Source organism: Gasterosteus aculeatus, chromosome 8, assembly GCF_964276395.1.
Source record: "Gasterosteus aculeatus chromosome 8, fGasAcu3.hap1.1, whole genome shotgun sequence".
In the NCBI taxonomy this organism is placed as follows: Eukaryota; Metazoa; Chordata; class Actinopteri; order Perciformes; family Gasterosteidae; genus Gasterosteus; species Gasterosteus aculeatus.
In genome coordinates this window covers 1,277,522-1,291,137 of record NC_135695.1, presented here as the reverse complement: position 1 = coordinate 1,291,137, position 13,616 = coordinate 1,277,522, and the positions used below count along the sequence as shown (strand labels likewise).

Here is a 13,616-nt window from a genome sequence, read left to right as displayed (position 1 = left end):
CCCCCAGGTCATCTGAGAATTACCTGGGGGGTAAGAACCAAACATGGAGAAGCAGCTCCTATATATTGATGTACTGAATTGTTTGAATAAGATGTCCTTATTATGTTAAACTGTTATAAATGTTAAATATTTAACTGCAAAGTAATAATGCATGTTTAATACCCATTTTTTGCATTGAATAATACTGGGATATTTACTGAAACTGACAGGCTGGCCCTACCAAAAAAGATCCACCAGCCGACACTGGGGTAGAACCATAGCTGTGGAGACTGTATAGTGAAGCTTGTTTATTGTATAAATGTTTTTAATGAATCATTCTTAATTCAATCATTGTTAATTGTTTTTCTGCTTTTATTTTGCCCGATGTGTTAATGGTTTTAAGTGAAGCACTTTGAATTGCCTTGGTTTAAATTGTTTGGAATCTATTTAACATGAATGCATGGACAGACATTATTCACGTTTTGTTGGCGAGTGAGTTTCCTGAACCTCGGGCATTTTTAGAATGAGCTGTGAGTTGGAAAATAAAGAATGTACTGTAGTTTACCATGCAGGAAATGAAGTGATTCTCTAATTTTTAAAACAACATTGCATACTGTATGTGTTTCTTCATTTATGATTTAATGAGATTTGAGAGAAGTTGTCGTTTCAAAAAAACTACTCTCATGTTATAACACTAAATTACATCCGTTTGTCAACATTGTCATAGTGTTTTGAGACGCAAATATCGAGACCTTCAACAGGCACTAATACAGTAAAACGCCTTAAAGTTACTTCAATGGGAACACAAATATATAGAGAGACAGAGAAATATTCATATATTAAGGGATGTAAACGAATAGACAAGTCTTACCTTTGTTAGCTGAAGAGCTGGAGGCAGACAGAAGCACACACAACACAAGAAAACACAAATGCATCTTGAATATTACAGAAACAGTTGAATTAACACTGTACACCAGGACTGGACCTTCAGCTTTCACTGGAATGCTGACGAGCACACACCTGACTCTAATTGGGGTCAAAGTTCAGTCTTGAGCGAGGTTGTTAGAATGTGAAATCTGGGTGTGTGTTATCTGCTGTGTTACTCATCAGCCAGTTCATGTGTACTGTTTGCAACACAGTACAAGAGTTCAGTAACTCGTATCATGTCCCTTTTATATCCACTGCATGGAAACAAGCCCCTGTGAACATCACTGAACCCCTGAAGCTGATGCTTCTCCACAGCAAGAGAAGTAGCTTCTAAATACTAACTACCGCGCAGAGCGCTCCTCACTCCAGAAGATATACACATATCGGTATATCTTTTAAAAGAAGCGGAGACTTCTTGGCGTTAATGATACTCATCAAATGATGATAATTATTATCATAAATCAAGTTATTCAAGTTCATTCATGTTCATAGTGAGCAAACCTAGATCAAAAATACTGCAGCAGTGTTTCTCTTAGGTTTACAGCCCTGCGGGGGAGAACGAGCCCCCCTTGTTCAATGGTGGGGGAAACACTGCTGCAGTTACTGAAGACTGTATGAAGACTATATGTTCATGTAGGGGATATTCTACCGAATTCGTTCAAAGTGCTGTCCCCCAATAAGAAAAAACTGTGGGTGAGTTGGGAGCGCGGTCGTCCTCCAATCAGAGGGTTGGCGGTTCTAACCATGTCAATGTGTCCTTGGGCAACAATTGACCCAACATGGCTCCTGTAGCTGCGACTACAGCGTATGAATGGTAGTTATTGATGTGCAGGTGTCACTGTGTGTGGTTCTCCTGTCATCAGTGTATGAATGGGTGTGAATGGGTGAATGATGTCATGTAGTGTTAAAGCGCTTTGAGTGGTCAGAAGACTAGAAAAGTGCTGTACAAGTACAGTCCATTTACTATATTTAACAAAACAATTAAGTATTCAGACATGGATATTTACTAAGAATATTCATTATTATTATTATTATTTATTGTATATTCAAAGTCAATAGATTCAATTAGATAGTGATAAGCTAAATATATACAACATCATCATTTATAGGGTACTTTCTATTGGGAAGTAGCTGTTCCCAATCCTGACATAAATGGCAATTTCTGTATATAACACTTAAAACAATTTCTAGATTTTTTTTATTTCAAAGATCTTAACGATGATTCAGACAGAAGTTTTAAGATTTAGATTGATTTTGGGCTTAATTAAAAAATTAAAAAACCTAAAAAATCATGTCCCCAGGTTTCATGTCGAAACACAAAAGCGTTTTAGTCCTCTGGCTGGGACGGACATTTTTGACCAGGCAGTGACACACAGTCCCTTTACCCCACGGCTAAATGGTAAGTAGCTAAATCCTATACTTATTATATAAATGTGTTCCAAAGTCTGAAAAACAACGTGAAACCTTAAGAATTCTCACTTCCGAACACATTTTCTCTTCATGAGGTAAACACTTTAGTTATGCTCAAAGTTGGCTAGAATTGTCACAACCGAAACATATGGTAAAGTAGTGTGTCATCACATATGACGATGAGCCATGTAGGAGCGGTCGGTAAAATCAACGCGCATTTGCTCGTATTGTCACTTCAAAATTCTTTATTTATTGTTCGGCAAAAACAACCTAAATCACAATCAAAATAAAGGCGAATTCAATGCGTAATGCGTAATGCGGTCAAAAATAATATCTCCTTCCGCTCTCGAAATAGAAAAAACACACCTGGCCTTACTCAGGTGACATTCAAATAGCCGACGCCCCCTGACGTCATCATTACATCATCACAAATCAATCAAATCAACAGAAAAGGCAGCTTCATTGTGCACGATACAAATGTAGTGGAATGGCTTCTACAAGCCATATCCTGGAATCATTGAAGACGTAGAAGAAGGTGATTTGTACATCTTTTATTTTTTCCATGATATTTTTTCTTTCCATTCTTTCTTACTTGCCCACCTTCTGTTCTCATGTTCCCATTCCCTTTGAATCAAACTTCCAATACAAGCAATGCTTATTATATCTAGCGCAAGTTTTATTTTACCTGTTATCTATCTGCAGGTGCCTTTGAGGGCAAAGTCATGCACAACATTGGGCGAAACTGCTTTTATTGGCCACGACTGGAGGACAAGATCTGGTTCACCGTGGACAATATATATTCTTTCTGTGGTGCGGCCCGGTACCAAATGGCCCACGGACTGGTAGCGGTCCGCGGCCAGGCGGTTGGGGACCACTGCTGTGGATGATGGTTCTATCTGATGGTGGTTGTCCCTGCAGTGGTCCTGCCGTGCGCCTGGCTTACTGCTCGCAATTATTTGAATAATTTTTATAATTATTTTACATTGTTCATTCTGACATCCATTGTAGTCTGTCCAGAGAGTGGGACCCACCTCTGACGTTCTCCCTAAGGTTTCTTCCCTTTTTCCCCATGGAAGGGTTTTTCATTTTTGGGGATGTTGTGAGGGTTTCGGGACGGATGTCGCATGTGTACCGACTGTAAAGCCCTCTGAGGAAAATTTGTAATTTGCAATTTTGGGATATACAAAATAAAATGAATTAAATAGAAGTCGCCTGTCTGGTCCACACTCCGCAACACAAGGGGCGCTATGCCGTGAACGGGGGGACGAGGTAAAGGAACAGAGAAACAAGACAAGTTGATGGTTCCTGCTGCGCGGAGGACTGTTCGCGTGCAGTGAAACACCCCCAACACGTTCATCTTCGTCTCACTGCGCGAACCGACAATGTCTCGGTTGAAAAGAGGGGGGCAGCTGGATTCTCTGTCGGGCTTCAGGGCGGACAAGAAGGAGCCGACCATCCCTTCCGGTCTGCTGAGGGCGGCGCGGCGGAGCGGCCAGCTCGACCTGTCCGGCCGAGGGCTGACGGAAGGTAACGTTTACTCACCGGAGGCGGGTTATTGTGCGGAACGCGTATATTCAAGAGATTACGGTAGTGGCTTCTGACTTTAAAATGAAAGTGGTTCCAGTGAACGTGATAGTACGTGTAAAGTTCATTAAAAAAAAAATCTGTAAATCATATGAATGTGACAATACAATAAAAAAAAACACTAAAATAGATACTATATGTAGGATATGCAGTTTATAAATGATAACTCAACACAAATCAGCAAATAATTCCAAATGTAATTTCAAATTGCAATTTTCAATTGAATAATTACTTATTCAAATATATTAATGAAGAATACATTTACAAAGAGAATATCAGGACAAGGAAATCGGTACATCGTTACATAATGATTTCACTTGTTGATAGATCACCTCAGGATGTCACTCAGGGATAATCAAGATATTCTTATGTACCATTTCAAAACGAATGCCTCTCAAAAGCTCATTAAGTAAATAAAGGCCTTATTCGATGGGCCTGCGTTTATTCACTTTTATTTTTTCTTGCATTTTCAAGCTAATTTAACTGAAAACCATAAGATATTACCAAATATATCCAAGCTACAGTAGCTTAGTTTAGTTTCTTTGTGTATTTATTCCATACGTTTGTAACATTAGTGAACTTGAAAGCGTGAAAGCGATATTTCAGATTTTTCTTTTGTACTTTGATCCATTTCTGTTCATAATATGAAGTATAAACTACCATTTTTATCTATAGATACAAAACACTTTACTTTAGTAGCTAGTCTATTATAGAATATAGTGCTAATAAATTATTTGCTAATATTTGCTCCACTAACCTATTTTAGAAACGTATTTCTCCTTCCAATTCACCGGGTAACAAGTATCCCAAAACCCTAACCAACCCACCCAGCCTAACAAGAAGGCCTCTGAGACCACTCATTGTTTCCTGATTCCTGATTGGACCATGTATATATGCTGTGATTGGCCAGTCTGGGTAGGATAGTTTGGGGTTACCAAATAGTTGATTGTACCCTTAAAACAGCTAGAAGGTGTGAGTGTGTTATATCAACAAAGTGAACCCCTCAGTCCCTCAGGATGTGTATCGTCTGAACATGGACACACCCCAAGAGGCCCAGCAGGATGTCTCCTTTGGAACGTCAGATTGCTGGTGGGAGCAGACGGACCTCACCAAACTGATTCTGTCATCCAATCAGCTCACACAACTGTCTGATGACATCAGACTGCTTGCTGTACTCACTACTCTGGATGTAAGTAACATGGACTCTGTAACTCCACCACCCCGTGATCCACATAGTGACCCTTCTGTTGCATAGGCAGAGTAATTGAGCCCTCTAAAGTCAAGTTACCACAGCCTATTTCACAAGAAAATGAGTTGACCCTGCCTACCCTAATAACTAGTGACCCAAAAGCTCTGAGCCTGACTCACTAAATGTCTTAACGTATAACCTGCTATGTACAAAGACACTGGGGGGGGGGGGGCTGCAATCTACAAGGGGTTCCCAAATTCCAAAAGTGGACAGCAGGGGTATCTGCCACTCAGAAGACGCTGTGTTTCTGCAGATAGATGTTCTGCTTGTTGACCAAATGGTTTGACAGACTGATAGGCTTCTCGCAGTAATCAATTTATTGACTTAGCGCACCATATCTGAAAATGAGCGCAATCATTTTTAGTGCTGTGATATATTCATTTTACATATAAATGAACCTCACTAGCATTTTAGCCAATCAGGCTGTTCTCTTGTCTGCTTTCTTTGTTGAAAGCGTAGGCGGGCCTTATGCAGCGTCTCCACACACACACACAGAGCGCACACTGACAGGGGAAGGGAATGGCTGAACCCACTGAGTTGTGAAGTGTTCTTTTATGTAACATCTAAACATCTTAAGTCCTTATCGAAGCCATGTGGGAACATTTTGGCTTTTAAGCTATTTTAAGCCGCATGAGGGACTATATACGTGAACGAGCCCGTATGTGACTCCAAAAACAGTGGCAGCGAAAAGAGGCAAAACAACTGACTTAAAATCTCACCTAAAACACAACCATCCACCCAGTCTTTCAACCTGAACTGTCGGTTTCTCCGGACTGTGGGTTCACCTCTTCGGCCGGGGGAGGCCACGTGCAGGGCGATGTTTAAATATTCTGAAGAATAAAATCTCCTTTGTTCTTCAAAAGAGCGTACTTGCATTTATATTGTCATTATATAATAAATTGCATAAAATAGTCTGAAAATTACAATAATATTGTTTATCGTAATTTGATTTGGTGCAATACTCGCACAACATTTATCATGATAGCCCTACCAACTGCAGGTGTTTCCTCCAAACAGTTGTCATCTTTTCCTTGAGCCCATTTGGATCGTGTGTTGCTTACTACTGTGTTACTGTGATGAGAGAAGGTTTAACTGATCAGTTCATGATTTAATCCTTCTAATCTTCCTCTGGCAGCTCCATGACAACCAGCTGAGAAGTTTACCCGGCGCACTGGGAGAGCTGCAGGAGCTCCAGCAACTGCGACTCAGGTACACACACACACACACGCACACAAACGACCTCCTAGTTGGATCTGTGTAAGAGTGTCTTTTAGGCAGGTCCACGAGCCCCTTAACGAACTGCTGGATCCGTCCCAACCATCTCCATTTGGGGTCAGATCACTCTCAATAATTGCAAATGCACACAGAACGACTCACAAATGCCAACCGGAAGATTCACAAATTTGCACGGAACAATTCACAAAAGTATTTGATTTACAAATGCACAGAGAAGGATTTAGAAATAAATTTCAATGCACATGTCAATAAATTATATTTGCGGATCGCACTAAATTTATTTGAGGTCGCAGATCCACAAATGCCTTTTTTTTTTTCAAACTTGAGCCTTCCAGCGATAAAGCAACACAACTTGCAGAGGCGATGCAATGGGTCCAAAGTCTGCAAACAATGGCGTCTGGTAGTGGACTAAATGTGTGGCCTTTAGTGAGACTAACCACATAATAAACTGCAATCGGTTTGTTCTGCTGTGTGGCCAGTCATAACAAGCTGACATCACTGCCAATTGAAGTGTGTACTCTGAAGAACCTCTGCAGCATCACACTCCAGCAGAACCAGCTGGAGAGCCTGCCAGATGAAATGGGACAACTGGAGAAGCTGACCCACCTGGTAACTACCACATGTATGCATGTATGCACGCTTCCTGCTGCATTGAGTGAGTGGCTGATGGAGGTTTTATGTCCTCGGTGCTCTGTTGAAGGACCTGTCTCACAACCACCTGAAGGGCCTGCCAGTGAGCCTGGGCCATCTCAGCTGTCTGCAGAAACTGAACGTGTGCCACAACGAGCTCAGCTGTCTGCCTGCCAGCCTGGCCCAGCTCACAAGTAAGAGCCGCTCTTCTGCTGCGTCTTCACATGGCGGCTGTACGAGCCTGATTTCGAATTTTAATAAAAGGTGTCTGTCTGATGGTGATGCTACATGTGAGGAGTGTGTCTGAGTGTCGGGGCGCTACATGTTTTAGAAATTGGAAAAAAAAAGATAAGAATTAATTGACTAAGCGTCTGTAGCCTTGCAATGCCACCATTAATTAAGTATTAAAACTATAACAAATAATTAGAAATAGTGTGTTTTCTGACTATTACGATTATTGGTTGAGATATTTCCTTTCTAAACTTAATAATCGTAATATCAAAGTCTCATAAGCGGACATCCTAAGTTCTCTACAGTTTTGATCTGGCATTGCCAAATGTTTAACGAACTGTTACTCTAATGGCAATTTGTCCGTGGGATCTTAAATAATAACTTGAATAAAGGCCACTGATGAACCAGGGTTCATTCTTTTAATGCAGCAAGGGAGCGGGTGGATGTTTATTTGGCTCATGAGACGAGCAAACATGATGTATAAATCCTATCGCTGCCTCCTACACTGGTAACTACATCTCACCCCGGTGCATGCTGGTCCTACACCTGGCTCAACCGACCGCCAACCAATTAACCAAAACTGTATATTTAACTAAATTCATATTCAACTAAATTGACTACAAAAACCGAAAAGGCAATCAAACCTAAATAATTGAACAATATGACGTTAAGAGAATAAATAAACAATGAATAGCTAACAGACCATGGTGGAGTTATTGCTATTAAATATGTGTTTGTACATAACACATTTTCACATTTGATCCCACAGATGTTAAGCTTCTGGACTTCAGTAATAACCAGCTGACTGACATTCCTGCCACCCTATCAGAGATGCCTGCTCTGGAGCAGCTATACCTCAGACACAACAAGCTCCGTGTCCTCCCAAAGTTGGTTGCACCTACACTCAAGGTAACTATAGCAACATGAGTTTTCCCAGGTGTAAGGCTCCTTGGTAGTAAGTGTGTGTGTGTGTGTGTGTGTAGGAGTTGTATGTTGGGAACAACCGCATAGAGGAGATGGAGACAGAGCTGCTGACCTCCCTCACAGCCATCTCTGTTCTAGAACTCCGAGACAACAAGATTAAGATCCTTCCCGAAGAGATCACCTCACTGAATACACTCACGCGCCTCGACCTCACCAACAATGACATCACCACGTAGGTCCCTGGCATCGTCACCATGGTTATCATCTGAGCCATGTATGAAATATCCAGTCAGAAACCAGCCTGAGCGCTGGTCTGTGCCATTGATGGATTGCTTATACATGTACTACTGCACTATTCATATACACTGAGGAGGGATCTAGCATGAACAGCTGTAGGCGTGTCAGTGTTTCATGGGAGAAGCATCTCTCTCTGTCAGTCTTCCAGCTTCTCTCAGCCTGCTGCCTGACCTGAAGGTGTTACTGCTGGAGGGAAACCCTCTAAGAGGAATCAGGAGAGACCTGCTCACTGTAAGTACCACACAGAGCATTTCTGAGATTGGGGTGAGACCGAGAGAAAGGTGTAAAAACATGTTTGATGTGACGTGATGAATCCCGGCCAATCAGCGTTAAGATGTCTACAGCGTCTTCATTTCCCTCCAATCCCTTCAGACCTAAAAAGGAAGTTGGTTCATGAATTACTTTAACCATATTGTATATAATGAACATGTGAAAAAGTATATTTATTATTAGGGAACATGGTTTGTCTCAATGTGAAGTTCATTTAAGAAAAGCAAACTGCAACCAGCTTTATGTAGGATAGAGTATTCTACTTTGGCTCACTTTGTGGATTACACTCAACCCTCTCAAAAATCCACCCGCGCCCAATTTCATTAGTGTACTCACTATTAAAGTACAGCTGTCATGTTAAAACTTTGCTACACATGCGTAAGGAAAGTTGGCCTCTTATATACATCTTAAGATAAGAGCACAGCTGCTGCAGTCGATGTGTAACCGATGTTCTGTCTGTATGTATCAGCTGGTAATGTTTACAATAACTAACATTCATGTTGATGTTCTTCTGATGTCATCCTTGCAGAAAGGAACCGATGTGCTTCTGAAATACTTAAGAGGAAGAATCAAAGGTACAGTTGTGCCTAGAGAGTGTTCAGGAGTTCACTGGAAGTGTAAGGCTTCAGTCACAACTGCATACAAAGCAGCTGTCAAGCAATCACTATGTAATATTAGTATAAGATAGAAGCTGGAGAGAGCCTGTATGCCGCCATATGGCAGCACTACCAGGAGTTCATCTGACGTGGACTACCAGGACTTCATCTGACGTGGACTACCAGGACTTCATCTGACGTGGACTACCAGGAGTACTTCTGACATGGACTACCAGGAGTACTTCTGACATGGACTACCAGGAGTACTTCTGACGTGGACTACCAGGAGTTCATCTGACGTGGACTACCAGGAGTTCATCTGACGTGGACTACCAGGAGTTCATCTGACGTGGACTACCAGGAGTTCATCTGACGTGGACTACCAGGAGTACTTCTGACCTGGACTACCAAGAGTTCTTTTGACATGGACTACCAAGAGTTCTTCTACCTTATTGCTTTTATAATACGGTTACCAGCAAAATTATAAATAGTATCTAATTTCCGTAGTCTAGAGAAAGAATTGTCCCCGTACGTGCATGTAAACAGCATCGGGTCCCGTGCCGCTCATGATGTCCACCTTAATTGTCTGGTTGCAAAAGCTCGCATTGCCCGAAACCGATCATTTGTGGGATTTCCTGGCTTTGTTCGTGGATCGTCACCAAGCTCAAAGTTAAAATGTCAACTAGCGGTCGTGCAAAATCTCACCTGTGAACAGCAACTTTGCATTATCACTCAATAATGCACCCGTGTAATCACTCTTGATCGGAACGCTGGATTTCATCTACCCATATTATAATAACAATAAACCACTCCACCTTCCTGGTGGCTACTTAGCAGAGAAGTTCATTTAGAAAAGGATGGTCAAACATTAGCGTGGATGTAGCTCTAAAACAGGAGCAACTGACTGAGCGTGTGTGTTGCAGGAGATCCTGAGAGCGCAGAGGAAGGACAGACCGCTATGACGTTACCCAGCCAGGCCAGGGTCAATGTACACAATATTAAAACTCTTAAGTCGTTGGCTTACAGGTTAGTGCACTTGTGTGTTAACCTTTTTCATCAGAGCGTGTTAGTTGTGTACTTGGACTTAATGTGACTCTCTAATCCAGTGTGAAGCAGAGGCTTGTTCGCTGTTCGCACATTAAATGGTCTCAGCATCTATGCTAACATGATATGACATCCACTTCAGAGTAACTTGTGTGTGTTTCTGTTTAGTGAGAAGCAGGCAGTTGATATTCCAGATGAGCTGTTTGATGCTGCAACAGATCAAGGTGTGACCACTGTCAACTTCAGCAAGAACCAGCTGACCTCCATACCCCCCAGGTACACACACACACACACATGTTGCTGACAACTTGTTGTCTCTACAGGCAGGAGACTGGCATCTTATCGGTGTGAGACACTCCAGCTCAATTCTTTATCACGGCCACACAATCCCAGCATTTGCAATTTATAAGCTTGTTCATTCAATGAAACATTTTGAAGGGTCACATACATTTTTCCATTACACATGACCGATGGCTGACCAGATGTGTGTGCTATGTGTGTGCAGACTGATTGAGCTCTCAGCCTCCCTGTCGGACCTCAATCTGGCGTTCAACAGACTCACCTGTTGTTCTCCTGACGTCTGCAAGTTCCTGCAGTTGATGCACATGGACCTTAGGTACTAAGTCCAGGGTGCTTGCTGGCATCTGCTTCCACTCTACTTCCATGGATGAGCATTGTCAACGGGTTAATGTAGGTCTGTTCGTGTTTCAGGAATAATCAGCTGACGGATCTACCATCTGAGATGAAGAACTTAAATAAGCTACGCTCTATTACCCTCAATTACAACAGGTAACTCACTAACTACACAAATCCTTTAGTGGAACCTATGTTCATCACATAACACCCCTGTCGGCTGCTTCTGTTTTATTCATGTGTGTTTTGAGGAGCATCCTTAAAACACACATGAATGCATAATGTGTCGTCGGTGCCCCTCAGCTTACCAAACAAATCAGGGACTTTAACCGTAGGGAGGGACAAGACGAGAGATGCACTCCTACCATTTTGAGTACTAATTAATACAAATGATACCATTACAGTGCCAACAATTCGTTTTAAAAAGCATTTAGTTTTCATCAGATGCTTCTCACTGTCTGACTAGAAGGAAATAAAAAACATTATGCTGTTGTGCTTGAATTTGGACAATATACTTGGTTTTTATGGTCTTTTCCTGATTGGCGTCAGAGATTCCATGAAAAGAAGTGTATTGACTGCTGCCGATTACAGAAAATATGCACCTTAAAGAAGTCCATCACAAACCGTGGGCTTAACTGGACCGGTTCTCTGCTGTTCCCAACCCTATCCCGTGCACTAACGTGTGTGTTCAACCCCCAACGTCCGGCCCAAATGGACCCAAACTGTCTCACATCCGCACTTTCCCTTTGCGGTCTAGTTCTGCTGGCATGTTTGTACCAACCACGTCCACCTCTATTGATACATAGAACAAATTAACAGCTGAATTACTGAACCAGGACAAAACTGAAATAAAATAAACACAATGACTTTAAACAAAGAACGCTGTCATAAACATTGCTGTTTAGCGTATAACAATTCCCCCCCTGGTTTAACTTAAAAAGGGAAAAATGCACAACGCTAAATTAAAAGGGAATGGGCGGATCGACTGTTAATGGACATACAGTCACTGCTATAGTGTAATATAACAAAATGAACCCGTCCTATGAATGGCACAGGGAACAAAAACAACACACGAAACCAAACTGTCAGTTTGAGCCTGGATGTTATTGCTAAATTAAATTCGATGCAATACAACAAAACAAAATATATTCTACAAATAATGAATCAATAAATCCCCGGCTCCCCGTAGTCCCGAAGTCTCTGACTGTCCAAACCCGTCCAGTGTCAACACTGAAATAGCCCCCAAACGTCAGGATCCCGACTCCAAACAAGAACCCTCTCACGTCACTTCCTCCCCGTCGCTTTATGTACACCGGCCGCGGTAAATAATAATAATACACAATAAACAATCCCAACTTCCCTGTGTGGCCACTGATACATGTTGCCCATACTGCACTTCAAGGGTAAAAAGAGAATATACAACCAAATGTTTCTCCCTTACTGCTGCCGTTTGAACATCGTATGAGATCTTTACAAACTCAGGAACAACTTCCTGATTGTATCAAAGGTACCTAATAAAAATCCAAATGGAGACTTAGCATTTGAGAACGCTCAAGTTCTGACTGATGTAATGCACCCTGTTTACAATCCGAGTACTTTTTGTTGACAAACCATTCATTGTTCAATACATGTTTCTCTGATCATTTTACCTGCTCACCTGTATACCAATGTGTATCAATTGTGCTGAATGAATAGAAGGGACCTTGTCGCACCTCATCTCCTCTGAGATGGCGGACCTCAGTGGGTTCCCCGATTGAGAGGAGCAATATTGCTCATCTAGCTAAAAGTAAAGTGAGTCTCCTAAAGGTTGTCCACTCTGTTTTTACTGATCACAGGTTCAAATCGTTCCCTGGTGTCCTTTATCAGATAGTTTCCTTAGAGACTGTGTTGATTGGTAACAATCAAGTGGGCGAGGTGGACGCTCATCGTCTGAAGATGTTGGTCAATCTGTCCACGCTGGACATGTCAAACAATGACCTGCTGAACATCCCCCCTGAAGTGGGCCTGTGTGCCAGTCTCAGGTATGTCTATTTTCCATGCTGGCTTCTGAGCTTCTTCTCTGCAACCCACCATTACCAGCTCACTATTGTCCCTGACCATGACATGTGCCCCGTTTCCTCTTAGTTGCCTACTAATCAAGTTAATCAGCTCTATGTTCAGTCCTATCTTTTAGTAGAGCACAGTCTCTTAATACCGAGTACTTCATTGTGGCCAGGTCCAATTAGGTTTTCTAAATGATTTGTGTTCATTTTGAGTTGAGAAAATGGATTTTATGTGTAAAGATGTGTATTCTTCCCCAGGTGTCTCGGTCTGGAGGGGAATCCTTTCCGCACACCCAGAGCAGCCATTTTGGCCAAAGGAACAGATGCAGTGTTGGAGTACCTCCGCAGCCGCATCCCCACATGAGCAGCCCAGATCAATGTTCACACTGTTGTTCTTTGTTTTGATGTTATACAAAAGCTTTTGAGAAGCGAATCCGTTGCCAGAGTTCACCTCTGACACACGCGTGGTGTGTGTTAAAAGTCATGAATATTTGTAGATGATCCCATCAAAACTTATCTTTCATGGAAAACCCCCTTGTTAATAAAGTTGTTTAGAATAACAGG

The 13,616-nt window shown here is 42.0% G+C and overlaps 1 protein-coding gene across 2 annotated transcripts; it reads left to right on the top strand.

Moving 5' to 3' along the window:
• The first annotated feature begins 3,406 nt into the window (after nucleotides 1-3,406).
• Nucleotides 3,407-13,615, top strand: lrrc40 (leucine rich repeat containing 40). 2 transcript variants are annotated; one of them, XM_040184836.2, is made up of 15 exons: nucleotides 3,407-3,843; nucleotides 4,908-5,089; nucleotides 6,285-6,358; nucleotides 6,865-6,994; nucleotides 7,086-7,209; nucleotides 8,016-8,155; nucleotides 8,230-8,402; nucleotides 8,608-8,698; nucleotides 9,267-9,312; nucleotides 10,257-10,359; nucleotides 10,546-10,653; nucleotides 10,883-10,993; nucleotides 11,089-11,166; nucleotides 12,846-13,031; nucleotides 13,311-13,615. In XM_040184836.2, exons 1-15 carry the CDS (start codon nucleotides 3,699-3,701, stop codon nucleotides 13,414-13,416), a joined length of 1,797 nt encoding a protein of 598 aa, XP_040040770.1. In that variant the 5' UTR covers nucleotides 3,407-3,698; the 3' UTR covers nucleotides 13,417-13,615. The 2 variants fall into 2 exon arrangements, 1 of the variants encoding a protein (XP_040040770.1); XR_013468505.1 differs by having other exon boundaries at nucleotides 3,571-3,843; nucleotides 11,072-11,166.
• The last annotated feature ends 1 nt before the right edge of the window (nucleotide 13,616 follows it).